Source organism: Hemicordylus capensis, chromosome 3 (assembly GCF_027244095.1).
Source record: "Hemicordylus capensis ecotype Gifberg chromosome 3, rHemCap1.1.pri, whole genome shotgun sequence".
Lineage (NCBI taxonomy): Eukaryota > Metazoa > Chordata > Lepidosauria > Squamata > Cordylidae > Hemicordylus > Hemicordylus capensis.
This window is the reverse complement of record NC_069659.1, coordinates 250,964,278-250,985,122: the sequence shown is the minus strand read 5'-3', so window position 1 is coordinate 250,985,122 and position 20,845 is coordinate 250,964,278. Positions and strand designations below refer to the sequence as shown.

Sequence of the window (20,845 nt, the reverse complement as noted above, 5' to 3'; positions counted from 1 at the left end):
GTGCATTTATTTTAATGTGGTCACTTCCTGACTACTCAGTTTGCTCCCAAAGAATGGGGTTTGTTGATCAGGTTGTCAGGGAGGTACCATGTTCAAACAAATATGGTTCAGCCCATTCACTTGCTATTTTATCCTGACAGTGAAGGCAGGAGGTGTGCGAAGCATATTAGGGTGGGAGAATGTCAATGACTGATGAATGTAATTTCCCCAGAATGTAAATGACTGATGATGTGAGAATAAGGGCTTAGCTAAGGGCCACTAACAGGTTTGTGGTTGTGGATGAGATGCCAGTTATTGTAGTTTGTGGTTCTAGATGAGACTACTGTTATTTTGCAATATATGACCAAAGACTTGTCATTCTAGATTTTGCTATCCAAGGGATGTTTGATCTGTGGTAGGTCTATTTGGTTTTTTGAGGAAGACCAGTACAGTATAGGAGTGCACTGTGGCCTGCGTGTGTTTGATAGTTCTGCGGTTTATAAGGTGCTGCTGGTAGGAACTGAATATAAGTACTGCTAGTATAAAGTGCTAGCAGCTTAAAAATCTCAGGCAATTTTCTTCTGAGCATATAAAATAACCTAATTAGAAATGGTGCTTAATTCTCTAAATAGATTGCAGGGGTTAGTGTCTGGCCAACAAAAACAGGCCAAGCTATAGCCCATTCTTGCTATGAATATAAGAATGTGTTTACATTCTTATATGCCTGAAAACTGAACAAATACAAAACTATATATATTGTGAGGCCACTATTCAGATAATATGCGAAAGAAGCAGAATGCAAAGCTAGTGGTGTAGCTTAAAACTTTATAAGAATTTTGATTGTGTTTAATTGTATCTGCAGCTATGAGAGCTATAATCACCAGGATTTTCAAATAAATGAGAGTTGGAATTTATGTAATTTCCCTATGAGCCTTGAAAACTTCATGTTGCCCATTTTAAATAGACGTATTAGTGGCTTCTATTAAGATAAACCAGCTGTTATATATTTTTAGATGTTGTAGTAGGTAGGATAGCATGATTAGCCTGGTAACATGATTTGTTGCAGACATGAGATTAATTATAGAAGAGGAAGAGATCCCAAACCAAAACTGTAGTTCACTGATATGCAAAACATGGATTTTAATACTGTGAAATGTTTGAGAAATCTTTTAAAGAACTTTTAATGAAAAATAGTTTACCAGATAGAGAAACTATTTAACTTTTTTCCCCAGACCAAAGTAAGTCTGTAACAAAAATGAGATTCATAATAAAACTCTGCAAAGCATTCAGAGATTGAGTTTTCTTTTGAAATAAATGTAATTGAATTGCCATAGATTGTCCATGGCAGTTCAGGGCCAGAACCTCTCTGAAAATATAGTTACTTCATGAAGTCTGTATATGAGAGTAATGTCAAGCTATTAGTGCTGTTATTGCTATTTAGTGGTGTTACTTTATTTGTTATTTGTTAGTTGTATTTACCATGGTGATGCTCTTATGTATATATAAAAGCAATTCCTCTGTTATGTTAGCATGACCAAGAAACAGAAATTAGGCAGAACAGGACTATATACTATGAGCAGACTCAGTTCTTGGGGATTCCCACAGGGCAACATAAGCTCACACCAGTTAAGAGGAGGAAAAATCAGCCCATCACCACTGTGGATGGAGTCTTCAAGTTTGGGTTTAGTTGTCAAGTTAGATTCCTTAATGTTTTGCCATATTCGTGAAAACTAGCTGGGCCGGGCACAGAGCATCTGCGCCTCCAGCTGGCCCACCCACTGCTGCTGCCTTTTTCTCCCACCCTGCTGGCCCGCCTGGCTTCCTGGCTTCCTGGCCCTCTTCTCCCCCCCCCCATGGTTTCTGGCTCGTGGGCCAGCCCGCCACCTCCTCCCACCCACCCGCCAACTCCTGGCAGTGGCCGCCTCCTTCCGCTAGCCAGGCAGCCTGCCACTGCCTTCTCTTCCCACCGGGCCAGCCTGCCACCTCTTCCGGCTGCCTCCTGCCAGCCCGCCAGTACCTCCTGCAGCCACTGGCCAGCATCGCTGTTTTCTCCCCCATCCCCATCACTATCCTATCCACAGCTGCTTGCAAACTCTCACGAGAGCTGCCACACATGGGATTAGCAATGGGTACGTCTAGGAGAATTTAAAATATAGACAGACTTCTTTACTTTTTTGGTATTAACTCCTGTGAGGAGAAAAAAGTAAAGTACTGCACTTGGGGAAAAGACCTGCCCTCTAGCTTTGACCTGCACCTCCAGGTGTCCTGACCCTCTCCAAACAGGGATACAGCAGGGTCAAACAAGGAGTCTCTGTGTCCATAGTTGTAGCAAAATAAAGCCTTTGTTTCAGAGCAAGTTCACGTGAGAGGAAGGAAATATGTTGACTCATCCCTGCTGAGCTTTCAGTCAAAGCCTACTCCTAAAACATTCCTGTATTTTTGGTAGGTTCAGAAATTGCTGCCGCCGCTACCCCTCTCTGTTACAGAGCTTGAACCTCCATGGGCTTGGGGTGGAAATCCCAGGGGAAACGCTCTTTATTTTGCTATTGGAAAAGTGCAAAAATCTTCCATGTGCAAGCCTACATGTGGTGAGAAAACAGATAGCTGTTGACCACCTGAGGAGACGTGTTTGCACCAGAGAAATCACCTTTTTAGCCCCTCCATTTCCTGAGTAAAAAACCCACTCCAAGAGGCTTGTAAAAGGAAAGAACAAAAAGAAAAACAGCTTTATTCAAGTACCACAGACTGCTTCCATCTGAGGTTTTCTCAGCTTTTAGTTACAGGTAAAAATACTCAGTAGGTTACAAAAATACTTCAAAAAGCACCCCTAATGATGTTGGGGCGGCATGCTTTTAAAATCGTCGTTACTAATTGCAAGGAACAGGTATGTAGGAAAATATAAAAGCACCTTTAAAAGCTTACAGAGTATTTTGCAATGCCCTGGCTAGATGGGCGAAGGCTAGTGTTTCTTAGTTTAGTTACGTTACAGGTAAACAATCATAGAACAGTTTCAGGGATATACAAAACACAAACCAAAAAACCAGAAAGTTTAACACAAAGTCTGACTAAATGAACTTTCGCTAGACTAAACTTCCTGAAGCCAAAGCCCAAGCTTCCTTTTTCTTGAACTCATCCAAACCCTGGTTGAGAATTCAAGCCCCTGCAGTTCTGTCTTTCAAGTAGTGGTAGTAAATGTATTACAGTCCTTAGACCAGCTTAACATTTAAAGTAATACACTTATAATTTATAAAATATTCAAATTGCTAATACAAGCTCTACAAAGTTTGGATACAACAAAACAAAACTTGGCCACATTAATAGAGGTAACAGATTTAAAATTTCACAGCAAAAAATCCAGGTAAAATTGATCCATATGGCCAGAATGATTCTTTAAGAGAGGAGCAATGAACTTAATACAAGCATCCCTATAAAATTGACATTACAGAATAACATGAACAACTGACTCCATATCCCCTGAGCCACAAGGCCAACGATGCAATGCATATGGGACTCATATGCATTTCCCATCTAAGAGTGCAGAAGGAAGGGCATTCAAACATGCAAGGGTCAATGCTCTCCTAAACCTAGGTAAAAACATATGATCTGAATATTCAGCCAGTTTGTGACTGCAATTTTGGGAGCCTATATACATGCCCCCTGGTAGTCGTGCACACTCCTCCTGCAGATCTATATCCAATAATCATTGCCTGACAAAACATATTGCCTGATCTAAACCCCTCCCTATAAGGTTTTCTTGGGATGTGCCCAGATGATGCAATTTCATTTTCAGAGCTATTTCCCATTTAGATGTAAAGCTGTCAATTAACACTGAAGTCGCTAGACCGACTGGGAAGAAAACCAAATGCAGCCAGAATTTGTTTATACAAAACCAGATTTTCATTTTCAAGGTGGTAACCCCAACCTCTCTACGAAGAGCCACATTAGTTGTGCCTCTGGGGGCTTGAAGGATGGCCCTTAAGAATTTAGTTTGAACTGCTTCTAATATTGTAAAATTATGAAAAGGCCCAATTTGCGCACCATAAAGAATTTGAGGGTATATTTTAGCCTTCAATAATTTGACAGCCACTGGGACAAAAAGAGCACCTCTTGAAAAGTAAAAAGATTGAATCACATTTGCCGTCTGTTGGGCACTGTGAGAAACAAAGCTAAGATGAGCTTTCCGGGATCGGCTGGAATGAAATACAACCCCTAAATCTTTGAAAACCTTGACCTGATCAATATTATGTCCATTTATGGATTTTTGGGCATTTTGCAAAAACCTTCACCTTAGTCTTGGTATAGTTTAGCTCCAGGACCTCCTTTGCAGTATAGGCGCTCAGGGAAGTTAAGGCACGGCTTAGCCCTATCTTAGTTGAGATAATAGGACAATATCATCAGCATAAAGCAATAACGAAACATGCCTGTTCGCAAGTTTAGGGGGATAAAGAGCAAGGTCATTCAGATGATAAATTATTGAATTTATATTAAAATTAAATAAAATGGGCAAGAATACAACCTTGTTGTACTCCTCTATAAGTAGGTATCTCAGCCAAGAAATGCCCTTTCCTACTAAACCGCACTCTGAGGTGGGTGTTCTGATGAAGATTGTAGATTAATAAAAATAAAAGTGGGGCTATGGATGATTCCTATAACTTCATCCAGAGTCTATCTCTGGAAATCGAATTGAAAGCTGCTTTAAAGTCTATAAACACAACATACAGGGAGGACTTAGGTGGGAGGAATATTTCTCAGCTAAGTATTGTAAAATAAATACTTGCTGTGTTTAGAGTATTCTTCTCAAAATCCTGCTTGTTCAGCAGATAAGATGTCCTGAGTATCCAGCCATTCCTGTAATTTCCCCAGGAGATGTCTAGCATAAAGTTTACTAATAATGGTAAGGAGACTAATTGGATGGTAGTTGTTAGGATCCTCCCTTGATCCTTTCTTGTAAATTGGGACTATTACCGAAACATCCCTATCCTCAGGAATTTTTTCAGTAGTATCTATGAATGTAAAAAGGGAAGCAAGAGGAGCCCATCAATTGAGGTTGTTGTGAATAATTCCAATTGTAATACAGAATTCCAGAAGCCTTACCCGTCTTACATTTTTTTAACATAGTTTCAACTTCCGAGACAGTGACTGGGCTCCAGCTTGGAAGAGCTGCAGTCATCTTCCTGCAGCCATCCTCCATGGCCACATGTGTCCTCCTGCACCCCCAACCCAGCTTCTGCTAACTCACCTGCCTCCTAACTGCTCTCTAGGTCCCACCTCCCTGGTGTGCTGATTGGCTGAGCCCTGGAGTTCACCAGCCTGTCAATCAGGACAGGGTTCACTTCTGGTTAACTCTTTAGGGGAAGGGTGGACAGAAACCAGTTGCAGAATCAAAAGTTCAATATATGACCTGTCCCTCTACTATCCACAACCAGTCAACTGCGAATAACAATAACAAGCTTGTGGTTTCCTCTAGTGTCATGTGAACTTGTATTTGCATTTGACATTTTGTCGTCGTTAGATGATCATTAGTACTGTTTATTGGGAAAAACAAAACAAGGAGGCTGAAAAAGTTTATTTAAGTCTTCTCTCAGGAACATAGGATACTGCCATATACTGAGGCTCTCCACACAGGCAGTGTGGAGAGCCGGATGGGGTTAGGCAGGGAGAGCGGGCTTGAACTGTTCTCCCTGCATACGAGCACTCAGCATGCCCTGGGTGGCCGAATTGGCCACCCACATGATTACCGGCTTCATCACACAGCTGGTAGGGGTGGTGGGGATCAGAGGCCTCCCAGCCCCCAGAAGTCCCAGCATGCCCTGTGACTCCGGAAGGCTTGTTGCAGCCTCCTGATCTGGAGGTCTCCTCATGCGTTGCCGCAGTGCAGCGCCGTGCCATAGCGATTCACAATCCAAAAAATGAGGTTAGCGAAGCGCTCACTCTGCTAACCTTGTTTAAGGATAGGGGCATTTAAGGAAGTTTGCTGCCAGGATCCACGTGGCTCATGTTGCAGCACACAACCTCTCAAAACCAGGCTGGGCTCCCTAAGCCCGCTTTTGGGAGCTCGTGAGAATAGCCTCACTGAGTCAGACCATAGGTCCATTCTCTTCACAGACTGACAGCAGCTTCTCCAAGGTTGCAGGCAGGAATCTCTCTCAGCCCTATCTTGGAGATGCCAGGGAGGTAACTTGGAACCTAGATGCTCTTCCCAGAGTGGCTCCATCCCCTAAGGGGAATATCTTACAGTGCTCACACATCTAGTCTCCCATTCATATGCAACCAGGGTGGACCCTGCTTAGCTAAGGGGGCAAGTCATGCTTGCTATCACAAGACCAGCTCTCCTCCCTATCAATTCCTATGGACCAGCCATGAAACATGGATGTACACCGGGGTGGCAAGGAGGTACACTGCTGCCCTGCAGGGCCATTTTTAGACACAGCGCCGGCGGGGAAAAGGTGGCCGGGGGGCAGTAAGAGCACCCTTCCCAGTCCTTAAAGCTACTCCCCACCTTCAAACCGGCAGTCGCCAGTTCCATGCACACCATTAATAGCTTAGTCTGGATGTCAACCATCAGCTCTTAAACATGGGATTGCAGTGCTTTTACAGGTATATGAATATGGTTATTGTTGTGACAGTTCTTGTTAAATGCTACCCTAGGTATCTGATTACCACAGTTTCTAGGAATTTAAATATCTTGTAAGGGCGAAACTACAACATTACATTGAGTGTCACTGAGAGAAAAGCTTAATCATTTATTTAAAATATTTAGACCCCGCCCCCTCCAGTGCACTACTGTCCCAGAGTGGCTCACAACAATAAAATAGATAGAAGACACAATAAAAGTCATAAAATTAACCAAATTGAACAAACAAGTTAAAAGTCCCCACACTCATTATTAGATACAAATACAATACAAATTAAATGTTATTTTAAAAGCTTAAAACCAGAAGTGTCCCTTTTTCCACAAAAAAGAGCTGCAGAAAGGCCTAATGCATAAGAACATTGGAAGCTGCCTTATACTGAGCATTGGTCCATCTAGCTCAGTCTTGTCTACACTGACTGGCAGCAGCTCTCCAAGCTTTCAAGCAGGATTCTTCCCCAGCTCTATCTGGAGATGCCGGAGATTGAGCCTGGAAACTTCTGCATGCAAAGCAAATGTTCTGCCACTGAGCTGTAGCTCCATCTCCATCATGCAGATTGTGACCACAACTCATGGGAGGGGGGCTTCCCCTTCATAGTTTTCCCAATGAAATCCCCTCCCTGAACATGGGAATTTGCTGCAAATGGTTGCGGAAGCAATTTTCAGTGGGAAAATGGTGCAGAGGGACTTATCTGAATGCCACATTCGCAATCTACATCCTTTTCTCATGGTTGCTTTTTTGTGGGTAAAGGGACACTTTCTTGATATTAAGCTTGTCTCTTAATAATTGACTTTATGTAACATATAGCTTAGCCCTAAGCCTAGCAGGGGGGGTTTGCTGGGAGGAAATGATGCTGGCTCCTAAAAACTTGTTGCTGGTACTAGGAATTTGCAGTCTTTTCCAGCCCTGTTGCTATTGTGCTATTGTTATGCCACAATGTTGCAGACTGATAGCCACAAATAGAAGTAACCTCACTCCTAAATAACTGCATTAGTGGACTAGTATATATTGCAACTGTGCTTGCTTGTGGCAGTGTGCACTGGCATAGCAGTTAGGGAAGGCCCAGTTTTACAATGTATGAATTGTTGCATCAGGTCTTGTGTGATATTTCCATTGTACTGTTCCTATTTAATAGAGTTGCAATCACATTCGCATGTGTACACATGCACATATACATGCTTTATTTTGTTTATTTGTTTGTTTGTTTGTAATAAGTGATTGCCGCCATTCTTCATTTTAAAAATTCATGGCAGCTTACAACAAATTCATTTTTTAAAAACCTGAATAAAACCAAGTAAAACAGTCTCTAAAATCACAGAAGTGCAGTATAAGACAGTCATTAAAACAGGGCAATCACCAAAAAAAAAAAAAAAAGGAAAAGAAAAGAAATATGGGAAGGCCTGCTGAAATAAACAAAAAAGTCTTCAACATTCATTTAAAATTAAAAGGGGAGAGCAAGCCTAAGATCAAAGGGCAGCGAGTTCCAGAGTTATATATAGTTAGTCTACAAACCAATTCATGTTCAAAACACCCTATGAGTATTTCCATTCAGTTTTAGAAAGGGTCTCTAATATTGCGTTCATCACCACTTATTTGCATGGCATCTTTCTCTCTCTCTTTTTCCTCCTTGCAAGAATTTTTTCCTTATTTTTTATGCCAGTGCTAGACATTATGATTGCTCCAGGGAACACTTGTGTTACACTGTATGTGTTTTTCTGCAGCAAATGCTCACGGAATTAAAATCACTTTACTTTACCTCTAAACAGCTGTATATACATGTTGGGCAAACCTGATTGGACAAGCCCTCCCTCCCCCAGACAGGTCTATATAAGCATTTGAAGATGTGTGTGTATGCATGTGTGTAATTGATGTATTTTGCTGCAGGAAGCACAAGAGTACGTACCATGTTTTAAGTCTAGAGCTAGAGCTGCCCTTAATTAGGTGGGGGATTTTGTTGAGGGGTGAGCTTGTTAAACTTTAGTTTCCTTCAGTTCTCTCCTGGCTTGTGGCCTACCTTGATATTGGCAATATACTTAACTGGTTATCTTAACTACCTACCTTAATATTGGCAACCTACATGACTGATAAGCTTTTGTTTTGCTTTGAAGACTTGGTTCTTTGAGGGGGGAAATTAATTAAGGCACATCTTAAAACTCATTACAACATCCTCCTTTCTTCTTCTGTGAAAATAAGTGAAATAAAGAAGTTATTGGATCCTTTTCTCCTCACTGAGTGGTGGGGGGTGGGGTAGGGAAGCTTTCTGTATGTTAAACAGTCTTGTGGACATCTGGCATGATTGGTTTTAATCTGCTGGCTAAAAAGTCAGGATTAAATCTTGCTTTACACCTCTTTGTACTGCAGTCAGTAAAGTGACAGAGCTGCTCTGAAACAATGACACTACTTATTCCACCCAATATGCCATGTGGTAGATCACCTCTTTTTTTTTCCCAGCACCACTTCTCTGTAAAGACAATGAAGCATCTGGTGGGCTTTCCCTGTGTCCAAGATATTTTTTGTCAGTAATTTCACTCACCCGGTCTGCTTAGTTCTCCCCTGGTGCTACTTTTTGAGACAGGGTGTGCCAAACCCAGTGGTAAGAGGTCAAGAGGCCAAAGTGATGAATTTTTATGTGCCTGTTCCTTGTGTTTCTGCTCAGTCACGATTCTTTGCGCGCTGTGCTGCTTCTGAAAGGAAGCCACTGTGGGCAATTTGTCCTCCTGGCCTGGAGAGAATGGGGAAACAGATGAGTTAAAACAGTATGTATGACTTTGAACAGAGAAGCACACAAATGTGTTCCTATGGTGGAACAGAACGCTTCTGTCACTGCTGAGTGTTGGAGGTACTCTGAGATTTGTGGCTTCTTGGCATCCGATCAAGTGGCACATGCATTTAACAGCTCTTGAAGATATAGAGGAAAAAACAGCACTTCTCTACCTTTTATTATTAAAATATGATGCAATAACACTTTGCAGCCTGCATTGGGTGATTTCCCACAGATGCTTTCTCCTGCACTCTGTTTCAGACTAGTAGAGTCAGCACTGTGTCTTCATGATTTCATTAATGAGTTTTTTTCAACTATGAAATTAAGAAAATCTTCTTGGATATATATTCTTGGAAAGCCAGTGTGATATTGTGCTTAGGGTACCAGACCACAACCAGCTCAAATCGCCTCTCAGCCATGAAGCTCACCGGCCTTGGCCCACAAACACTCTCTCAGTCTTTACTTTACAGGGTTGTTTTGAGGATAAAATGAAAGAACCATGTACACTGCCTGAACTTGTACACTGCCTTGGAGGAAGGGCAGGATAAAAATGTAGTAAAATAATAAACCTTGTGATTCCTCCTTCGCAAAAGACTTGGAGGAATCTTTGAGTTTGACAGCTAGCACATCTGAGCAATGCACAAGTGAAGCACAGCTTAGTATAACATGGGGAATAGACTGCAACAACCCTTGTATAACACTAGGAGGGGGGAAACACAATCCTCAACAGGTTCTGGTAAGAACTAATCTACCTACTTTCCTTTCACAATAATCTTACTTTATAATTACCATCTTCACGAGTTAGCCCACTTCAGCCTGTCATCAAGGTGGATGACATCATTCCAAACTATGCTCTTGAGCTGTCCCTGTGTGTCCCTACAGCTGTAGCAAATTTGGTTCAAATCAGTTAGATGGTTCACATTAGCCCAGTTGTGCCTCAAATGTTTACACATCCACCATCTTGAATCAGGGAGGATGACATCATCACCAACTATGCTGTTGAAGTGTCCCTATGTGTCCCTACAACTGTACTCAATTTGGTTCCTATTGGTCTAGGCATTGGAAAGTTGATAGAGGGGGGTACATGGACACACAGAGAATGCCAGGTGCTCTCATAAGCTTACTATCTTTAAGGAAAGTAGGCTAAAAACAATTTGATTTCAGACTTTTAAGTCTGAAACCTTTGCTGAGCTGTCTGACATACCTTCAGTCAGCCATGTCCATTGGCAAAGTGCCTGTCTTCCATCTTTGCTTCTTGACTCACCAAAGGAACATTCGGACTCCATTCAGACATATAATGATGAGCCCACTGTGAAAGAATGCATTTTATTTTCACATAAACATTCTCTCTCCCAGATCAAGCTCTGTGGAAACCAGGACTGTGTTTTTTACATCAGAAGCTGTGCACTGTGCCAATTGGCACATATCCCTAGCAACCTTTTCACTTACTCCCCAAAGCTATTTTTCAGTGCTTTTAGAATTGATTTTGTGTGTTTAACAATAAAAGTGTTTTTAAAAAATAAAAAGTATATATTTAATTGAATATATTCAATTAATTGAATTAATGCAGTGCATTAACTCTCTGTTAAAGGTGGACAGCCCACCTGAAGACAGACTGTTGAATCAGAATTTGATTCATTGACCAGTAGAGGGGTGCATGAATTGTTTTTTGCAATTCAAATTGACATTGAATCACAAAAATTTGAATCAGTTCATCGAACCTGATGGCCCTTGCCAGCCAATTCAATGAATCATATTGAGAATTTGCCCCAAAAAACCTTGATTCGCCCATAGGGAACAATGGGGAACTTGAATCACCCCATTGTTCCCCATGGGTAGCTCCTAGGGACCAAAGTGGGTTGTGTGGTAGGGCATGATGGATACTACCTACCTCCAAACCCACAAAAGAAATGGACATGCAAGCTATTTTTTGAAAAAAAATTAATAATTCCCCCCAAGACCACCATAGGATCCTATTAGGGTTTAGGTTTTTTTAAAAAAATAAAAATCACTTGTTTACCCATTTCTTTTGTGGGTTGTGTGGTAGGTAGCACCCATCGCACGATACCATTCAACCCACTTTGGTGTCCCTAGGACCTACCCATGGTGAACAATGGGGTAGTTTGCATTCCCCATTGTTTCCTGTGGCCGAAACAAGCAGAGTGCAGTGCACAGATATGTGCACTGCAAAACAGAAGCAGCACACACAGTCCATCCCAACACAGAACAACACATTTTGCCAAACACACGGTCCAAAGATGGCCAAAAAAAGAATCACTAACACAGAATCCACTGCCAGCCACAGTGCTTGCGCTGCTGTAACATCATTGGCACAAGTTGCTCTTTCACACACAATTATGACTTTGTCATTACTTGCAACAGCTGCCCCAGCACAGTAACACCCTTAGCAGCCAGCAAGCATAGCCATAAGCTCAACCAGAACAACATCTTCAGTCACATATGACTGAGTACACCTTGCAATGCAGATTGCAGAGCAGACCAGAACAGTGAGTGAAACACAACTTAGTTAAGGCCAGACATGGCTCTCATGACAGCAATCACCAAGAAATATTGCACACAGATACATAGAGCTGAGCTGCCACAGTCCATTTCTTGCCACAGCACCATCTCACAAACAGACCAAACCACAGCTCAAGGGAGGCACCCGAGTTCTGCCTTTGTCAATCTGAAATCCAGTAAAATCAGATAGTTACAGCAGCAAGCAATAGCACAACATTATACTCAGAGTGGAGAAAAGAAAACCACAAAATCAAACCTTTCTTGATTCCTTCCTCCTTTCCTGATATAAGGGCTCTCTCTGCCTCCCAGTCCCTTTGAATACATTTTGAAATTCTTTCCTTTTTTGTTCCCCTTTGTCAATCTGGGATCTAGCAAAACAGTTATAGCAACAATACATAGCACAGAATATACTCAGTGCTGAGCAACGAAAACCACAACATCAAACCTTCCTTTTTCCTGTCCTGATGTATCCTCTTCTTCATAAGGGCACTCTTTCTCTTTGCCTCCCTGTCCCTTTTTGAATACATTTTGTAATTCCCTCCAAAAGTATCCCTGCTTCCTCCTCCCTCCTTGCCCCCATCCAATGGGGGCACAGTTGTCCATGCCAACACTTGATTGGAATGACAACAAGCCAACCAAGAAGCAGGGCAATCTCAAGCCAATCGGAAGCCAGTGCCAGAAAACCAATCAAAAAAGGGGAAAGCCCACCAAAATGGCCACTCAAATCATGTGAATCAATTTGTGTTGAATCAGGGCTGATTCATTTCAGCCTTGAATCAGTCCCTTTAAGGGGCAATTCAATTCGCAGTCAAATCCGTGAATTGCCCCCAATTCGACATGAAGTGATTTGCACATAAATCAAATTGCAGATCCTTATTGACCAGTACACCTATCAAATGTTTTGGAAAGGCAGGGGAAATCTGGACTTGAGCTCTGAGAGAAAAAATGCATTGAGTTCTGATTTGCATATATATTTGTTAGCACCCTGGGACATTTTCTGATTTGACAATACGTTCATGTTCAAAGCACTTGACAAACATTATCTCAGTAATTCTTACTACTCTATGGCCTATAAAGCAGATTATTATTGCTATTTCCAAACTGCAACTAGCATTATAATCAACATTCTCTTTATGTGTATGTCAAGATAGCTCCTAAGGGTGGTCCTTTATTCTTTGTTTTTTGGAGTAACATCTTTTGGAGCACACTTTGGAATGAAGTGGCTGACATCCAAACTAACACTGTGCCATTGCAAGGGGGGAGGGGCAGCTTTCAGCTATCTTCACTTCCCTTTGAAGCGTCCCAAAAATATGTGCCTGAGGGTCACATTTGCATGACACACAGTGGGCTGCAGAGAGAAGGGAAGATAATTGAAAACCACCCCTTCACCACTCATACAACTGTGCAGCCTTCATCTGGAACTCAGCACTGTTGCACGTAGGATAGTGCTAGTCTGGATGTTGGCTACTGCTCTTAAAAATCTTAGAACATTAAGTATTAATAATGTTTTATTAAAACATCACAATCAAAAAGCTTTAATTCAATAAATCCACATACTATCCTGAATATCTCTTGGTTTTTAAAGGGAATATAATCCTTCAAAATGCATTTATTACTAAAAACACCTATACATTATTTATATAATTATCCAGATTTGGCTTAACACACCATAAGGGCATAGAACACACTGTCTGACTTCCTGACTAACAAAGTGTGCATGCAAATAGCACCTCTCAACCCACAGCAGGACTGTCACCACAGCTCTGTCAGTTCCATTGCATGTACTTTTTGTGCAACAGAACCAGCAGGCTCTTCTCAATGAGCACAGAACGAAGCAAATGCATATTGCCCAATTCTAAGCTCACATGTCATTGGACAGAAAGGCAGAAGCTGACTTCTAGACTACCAAAGCGCTGGCAGGAGAACATTTTCTGGCACACAAAGAGAAAGGAAGGTAATCCACCACCACCCCAACCATTCTCTGTAGCCACCTGTACCTTCCAGCGATAAAAGAGCTCTTATGCCAGTGTTGTTAGTCTGGATGTCATCCAGACTTTTTCATTGGTCGTTACATTCACAATACATGAACTACCACATGGACTAAATAAAAATTTAAAAAATTGGAATGAAATGTCAAGCAGAAAAGTAATATGGACAGACAGTGAGAGAACAGCTGTGTATAGGCTGAAAATATAAACAAGTGATATTGCCCTGTATATTATGGCATTTACAAGTCTCAAAATAGTGAGGTTTGGAAATTTCTAGTGTACTAAGTTGCTTCTAATAGTAGTAATAAATAGAACTAGCCGCCCAGTAAAGCTTTTAGTGCCTTTCAAAGTTATTACACACACCCCAAATTAAAACTTTTTGCTTCCTCTTCAACTATATTTCTTGTAATTAAATAAATACAATAAATACAAATTATGGAAAGTGTATATCACTGGTGGCAAAAAGAAATGTATTACTGGTGCAATAAAGGTGGGGGGACATGTCTGGGCTATGCAGAATTCCTGAGGAAGCAACGCTATGAATTCAGCAAATCTAGGTGTGCATAAATTTAAACTGAATAATTAAATATATAATTTAAATTAAGTTAAAATATTGATGAAATGTATTCATTTAGTTAAATCAGTAAATTAAATAACACTCATTACTTGGATCAAATTTGGCATCTATTTTCAGTTATTTCATGATGACAGATAGAATGGGTGCAATAGTTAATGGTTATATTCCACCATAATGTTTATATGTGGAGCTCTCAGTGGTATTCCAGCCAAGCACTGATAGAGTTCACATTTACAGATAGAGTAAATGTGAATAGAGTTCAGGTATACAGCATGAGGTCCTCCCAGACCATTTACTGGGTCATAATCTGAAGAAATGTACTATCTGCTTCACATGGTGGATGGCTTCCATTGGTGAAGCATTCATGCGGAAAATATCAAACACTGTTTTTCATATTTAAGAGAACATCTTCTTCACTATGAACCACACCACCTATTGAGATCATCAGGAGAGGCTTGTCTGCAGTTGCCACCAGCTCGTCTGATGGCTACTCGGGGACGGGCCTTCTCCACTGCTGCCCCGAGGCTTTGGAATTCACTCCTTGCTGAAATAAGAGCCTCTCCATCTCTCATAACTTTTTAAAAGGCAGTCAAGACACTTCTGTTCACCCAGGCTTTTAATTAGATACTGTTTTAATAGTTTAATGGTTTTTAATAGTTTTAACATTTTATATTTTTTTAATGTGTTAACCTTTTTATTTATTGTTTTTATTGTTTTGTTGTAAACCGCCCAGAGACTTGCATTTTGGGCGGTATACAAATATGTTAAATAAATAAATAAATGAATGAATAAGCAAGCAAGCCATTTGGATTAGACGTCTCATTGATATGTGTCTAGGAAGTTGGTGTAAACTAGTTTTCATCACCTTATATTGGAAAATTATTATTGCACCTCCCATACAAAATATGGCTAATTAACTTGAGTTAAACTTAACTTTCAGTTTATGTTAGCTTGGCAGGTGTTCACATCTTAAAAATAAACAGTTGAAAATAATCAGAATCATTCATGCCCTATTGACTGTGATATGACTTTGATAAACTTATTACATGCCAACTTGCTTAGCATTCATTTCCATTTTTATTTTTAATAATAATAATTATTGTTGTTGTTATTATTACTATTACTATTATTAATTGGATACCAAGAGCATTTTTCTCATTATGCTCTTGCTGTTATTTGTGAGATAACCCTTGCACAATTCTATTCATGTTGTGTTCAAACAAGTCCTGGTGATTTAAATGGATTTTATTCCCAAGTATCAAGTAAGGGACACAGCAGAGTTGTTCATACAGATCTGTCTCCCTCTCAAACCTCTATGAATAAGTAGATCAGGAGCAACTGTCTGACTCTGTAGATATAAAATAATACTTACATCACAAAATATATTTATTTGAACTTGGGATATCCTTGAGCCCACAATCCAGAGGTGTGGGTTTATTTGAGCAAGCAAACCTAGCCACTATAATCCATAGTGAATTTGCAAATCTCTTCAATAGGATCCCTTCTCTACTTAGTATGTTTAGGGTCAGGGTGTAGTTCTAAACTTTTCCACATCTGAACTGCTAAATGAACATATCGGAACAAATGGAAGATGAAATATGCATGTGAACTATTACATAGTTTATAACTGTGTTTTCTAAAACTTCATATTCTTTCTGCAGTTTTTTTCTGTACCTCTCTATTCTGCAGTATATTTCATTATTTTCTCCAGACCATATAAAGCTGAAGCATCATCTTTTTTTTTTTTTTTTTTGCCAAGGCAGAAATGGCAATTTTCTATAGGAAAAGGCAATTGTCTTCAATTAAACAAGAACGCCTTTTATTTTATTCTGATTTCTCTTTGTCTCACTTTTTTCAAAAAGTACCTTTCAAGAGACCCATAGAAGACTGAAAAGGGCAGTGTCTTTTTGTAGCATTTTAATTTTTTCCCCTTTTTAAACACCAACAAAAAATCCCTTCATAAGCAGGCTTGCCTAAAAAGGCATATGTTTCCGAAACTTTTCTGCTTGGGTGACTACGACTTTGTAGAAACTGAAAGGAGGTGGGGTGAGGAGAAGGAATGTTTCAGATTGTATAAGAAATGAACCTTCGCCCAATCACTTTTTGTTTGCAAATATGGTAACGTTTTGTCTCTATGAAATTTGAAAGCAATGAGGTAAGCAATGGACCCTTTCTCTTTATTGGCCCTCTAGAGTTGATCAGATTTTTTTTTTTTTTTTTTTAAATCTTATTTGGGAGAAGGCCTGAAGTTGTAAGATATAAAGTAGCTTGGAGGCGGGGGTGCAGGAGGAGGGGAATGTTCCCAAGCAGATGCCTTTAAGAGACAGAAATCATGAATTTCTTGAATTGCGACCACTCTGGGGGTGGCTACAATGACTTTTCGACAGTGACAGTAACTCTGCCTTGTCTTTTCGAGCCCTTCTTTGGCCCATTCACTCCGGAAAGCTGCTTAAACGCACTTAAGCGCATTAGCATTTGGATGCTCGGGGACCATATTGACCCTCATTTGGAAGGTTTAAATGAGTGAAAGATGGAGCGATTTGTTAGGGCTTTAGAAAACCAGCTTTACAGAGCGGCGGGTTTTCCGCTTTGGTTTGTTCGGGTGCTTGTTCTAATCTGGTGCTCTGTTTAAAGGCGACCAGACTGATTTGTGACACATGAGTCCAAAGGGCTATTTTTTGGGACTTGACCTGATTAGCTAGTTTGTGCTTTGAATTTCAATGGTTGGTATCCGAAGAGAGCGCACTTTGGGAATGGCTTGCTGGTGGATTACCTCACTGGTTACTGCATACAGACACAGATGGCAAAATGTTAATTACTTGTCAAAAGAGACAAAATGGGATCCGAGGCAAATTGTGAGGATGTGTGGAAAAAGTGATTAGCTCCGAGTTAAATAAAATAAAATAAAATAAAAACCCATGGCTGCTGCAACGCTTGGTGGAGGAAGCCATTCGATGCCTTTGATTCTAAGAGCATCAACAGGGCAAATCACTTGGTTTATTTGTCTTAGTTCCAATCTAGTAGCTGGGGACAACTCTTTAAGTATATTCTGTATATTTTAGGATTGTTATGAGAAAAGATATGAGGCACTTGACCTTACATCCAGTTATGCACAATGAGCCTCCCTAAGCCAAATTATAAAATGTTCAAATGACTTTGAGGACCAAAGGAAGTCTGATGGCAGCTTCACATATACACAGAAGCACAAGACAGAAAAGGAATAAGTAACTCACAATGCAGGTTCAAAAACAGGAAGCATAACAACTGAAGTAGGAATTCACACATATTCTTCATGGAGAGATGCAGGAGTTCTATGTATTAATGTGTCCATCATTGCAGGAGATGTACACAACGTTGCAGCTTTGAATTTCCTGCTTGAAGAAAAAGTGTAGGTAGTGTGGGTCTCTCAGGGTTCTCTACCGTTTCAGAAGCAAAGCTGTGAAAAATCACTTTTATCATTAGAAAATAATATTGTTAGAAGATTACAAAATTATCCTAATTTAGCTTCTAAATGCATTTTAAGGAAAACAGTAAATGAATAGAGTTACAGAACCTTCTATATCTGTTCTTAAAAGAAAAATTAAAAGAACTATTTTTTTTTCCTCTCCCCATGCTTTTCTTTAACAGACACTTTGTGCAAAAGCTACAATGCAGACAATCCGGGCTGCTGACACTAATGAAGTAGTCAAACTAATATTCCGTGAATCTGATAATGACCGAAAGGTACGTAACCAAACCAAATACAATGCTTGCCACAAAAATGGATTCCAAAAAACAAAACACTTGCTCATTTCAATTGTATAATACTAAGGGTGGGTTCAGATGATTATCTAAACTATGTTTCTCAAGGCAGTTTACAATAGATTGAAATGATACTGTAATAATTGGGGATGCGCGCACACACACACAGAACCCAGCAATCCTCAGACTGATGGAAGAGGCCAGAGTATGCTCCTCTTCAGAACCTTCATTTATGATGTCTGCTGTGACTGGCAGCTGGAGCAGAGCAGGGTTCGGTCAGGCAGGAAGACGGAAAACTGTTCCTTCTCTGGCTGATGTTGGGACCAGGCTGGTCTTCACTTTGCTGAAGAGTTCTTCCTGGGAGTCAGGGAGTGCACACTCCCAAAGGTCCTTGGTCCTGTGGCTCATAGTTTAGATTGTCATGAACAAGCTGTAGCAAGCCTCAGACTTGTACTCTCCTCTTTTCTCCTCTCCACTCTGCTCCTTCATGTGCAGAGGAACATTAAAGAGGAGAAGATTAAAAGCTTCCACTTTTGCTTTTCAATAAACCACGATTTCGCATGATGTCCAAACTCAGGAAAATGTATTTTTACTCTACCTAGTCAACAAATCAGAATCTTAAACCACATTTTTATCTTGGTTTTGTTTTCACAGCTACAATATGGTTTGCATATGAACCCAAGTATGCTTGCATGTAAGGAAATTTGTGTACTCCTCCTCTAGTGGTGCCACACAAATACTGTCTCCCTTTATTAGACTTTTGAACAATTATCCAATTTCTGACTTGGCAGCTATTTGCACATTTAGTAGGAGAAGCTGACATTTGCATGTCATCCCTGCAATGCAGGTATGCACTTCCCCTACGCATGGCATAGTGCTTAAAGTGTAAAACTAGGACCAGGAAGACCCAATTTCAAATCCCCATTCAACCATGAAGCTCAGTGGGTGACTCTGGGCAGTTGATGTATCTCTCACCCTAACCTACATCACAGGGTTGTTGTAAGGATAAACGTAACCATGTACACCACTCTGGGCTCTTGGGAGGAAGAACAGGATATAAATGTAAAAATAAGTAAATAAAATATCTCATTTAGGAGACAAATAATGTGAAAAGCAACCCTGTGCATCCAAAAATATCAGCCCAGTTGTTAAGAGTTGCTTATTAAGACTGCATACATTGAAAGCAGTCAGAGGTTTTCTCCATTTAATAAAGATGACTGAAAGATATACAAATGCAGTTTTTAAAGACTTAACTTGTAATGGCTATATAAATTTACGTCCATTTTTTCCCAATATTTTCAAGTGCTGTTTCATTTTTTTCAGGTTATGCTACAATTAGAAAAGAAACTGTTTGACTATTTTAATCAAGATGTTTTTAGAGATAACAATGGCACTGCGGTAAGTTTCTAGCTGTAAAATTACATTTTATAGATATAAAACACTGTTTCTTGAAATGTGGGATATGTCTGGAAAATGCTGGTGTCTTGTTTATTCTTAGCATGATCAATTTTATGAATGTAAGTTTAGTTTATTTCTTTAAGTTTCTAAATGTTTCTGGTCACAAAATGGGCCTAATGGCTCACAACTTAATTACAAATCAATCAGCTTTGCACAAGCAAGATACTGAGCTGATTTAGAAAATATGCTCACTGTCCTCTTCAAATCATGTGGAGAAGGAATGAGTGTGCACATTTCCTTGCACCCAGTATGCCATCATTCTGCCATACTAATGATATGTGGGTGGTTCAGACAAACCATCTCCCCCCCTACACACACACAGTTATGTGGGCAGGAGATGTGTGTGTGCCCACATGCCTCTTGTAAAGTTTGAAGGATGTGTATCACTAAAACTCTGTGCTTGTTCCTTTGTGATTCTTTCCAAATTGCTGCAAAGTATTATAAAAGAACAATGGCTGAATGTTGCACATGTATTTTGTTCTCAGATATCTGTACATGAACACCGAAGCTAAAACCAATTGGCTCTCAGAGTCTTTCGTGTATGTTGGTTTTTAGCTCTTGAAGAGTGATTTTTCTGTTCAGCTTGAAGATTTTCATAAAATGTCTTCCCAGGGATCAGCTGTTCATATTAGCCTGATTGGGTCACTTTTGAAACTTTCTCCTCAGACCAGTGTCTGTCAGTCAGAGTCTTCACTTGCACTTCTCGCTCCAGCAGCCTTCTCAGACTTGACAGTCTAAACAACAACAACAAATATTTATATACCGCTTTATAACAAAAGTTTCCAAAGCGGTTTACATAGAGAAATAAGTAAGTAAGTAAGATGGATCCCTGTCCCCGAAGGGCTCACAGTCTAAAAAGAAACATAAGATAGACACCAGCAACAGTCACTGGAGGTACTGTGCTGGAGGTGGATAGGGCCAGTTACTCTCCCCCTGTTAAATAAAAAGAATCACCACATTAAAAAGGTGCCTCTTTGCCCATTTCACAGGGTTTAAACATTAACCCCCAGTTAAGAAGGGCTGACTATATTCTTCTATATAATATTTTAGATTGTGACTTCAAACAAAAAAGAAAAGCAGTTCCTTTAATATATAAGATAAGAACATAAGAACAGCCCTGCTGGATCAGGCCCAAGGCCCATATAGTCCAGTATCCTGTTTCACACAGTAGCCCATCAGATGCCTCTGG

General features: G+C 40.3%; 1 protein-coding gene across 12 annotated transcripts in view; it reads left to right on the top strand.

Annotated features, from left to right (window-relative positions):
• The window catches only part of INPP5A (inositol polyphosphate-5-phosphatase A), a 402,494-nt gene that overhangs the window by 319,749 nt on the left and 61,900 nt on the right, over positions 1–20,845 (top strand). For all 12 annotated transcript variants that reach the window (XM_053307912.1, XM_053307906.1, XM_053307907.1 and 9 more), the window contains 2 exons: positions 18,085–18,180; positions 19,522–19,596. In XM_053307912.1, coding sequence (XP_053163887.1) covers positions 18,085–18,180; positions 19,522–19,596 — 171 coding nt within the window. The remainder of the gene's footprint in view (positions 1–18,084; positions 18,181–19,521; positions 19,597–20,845) is intronic.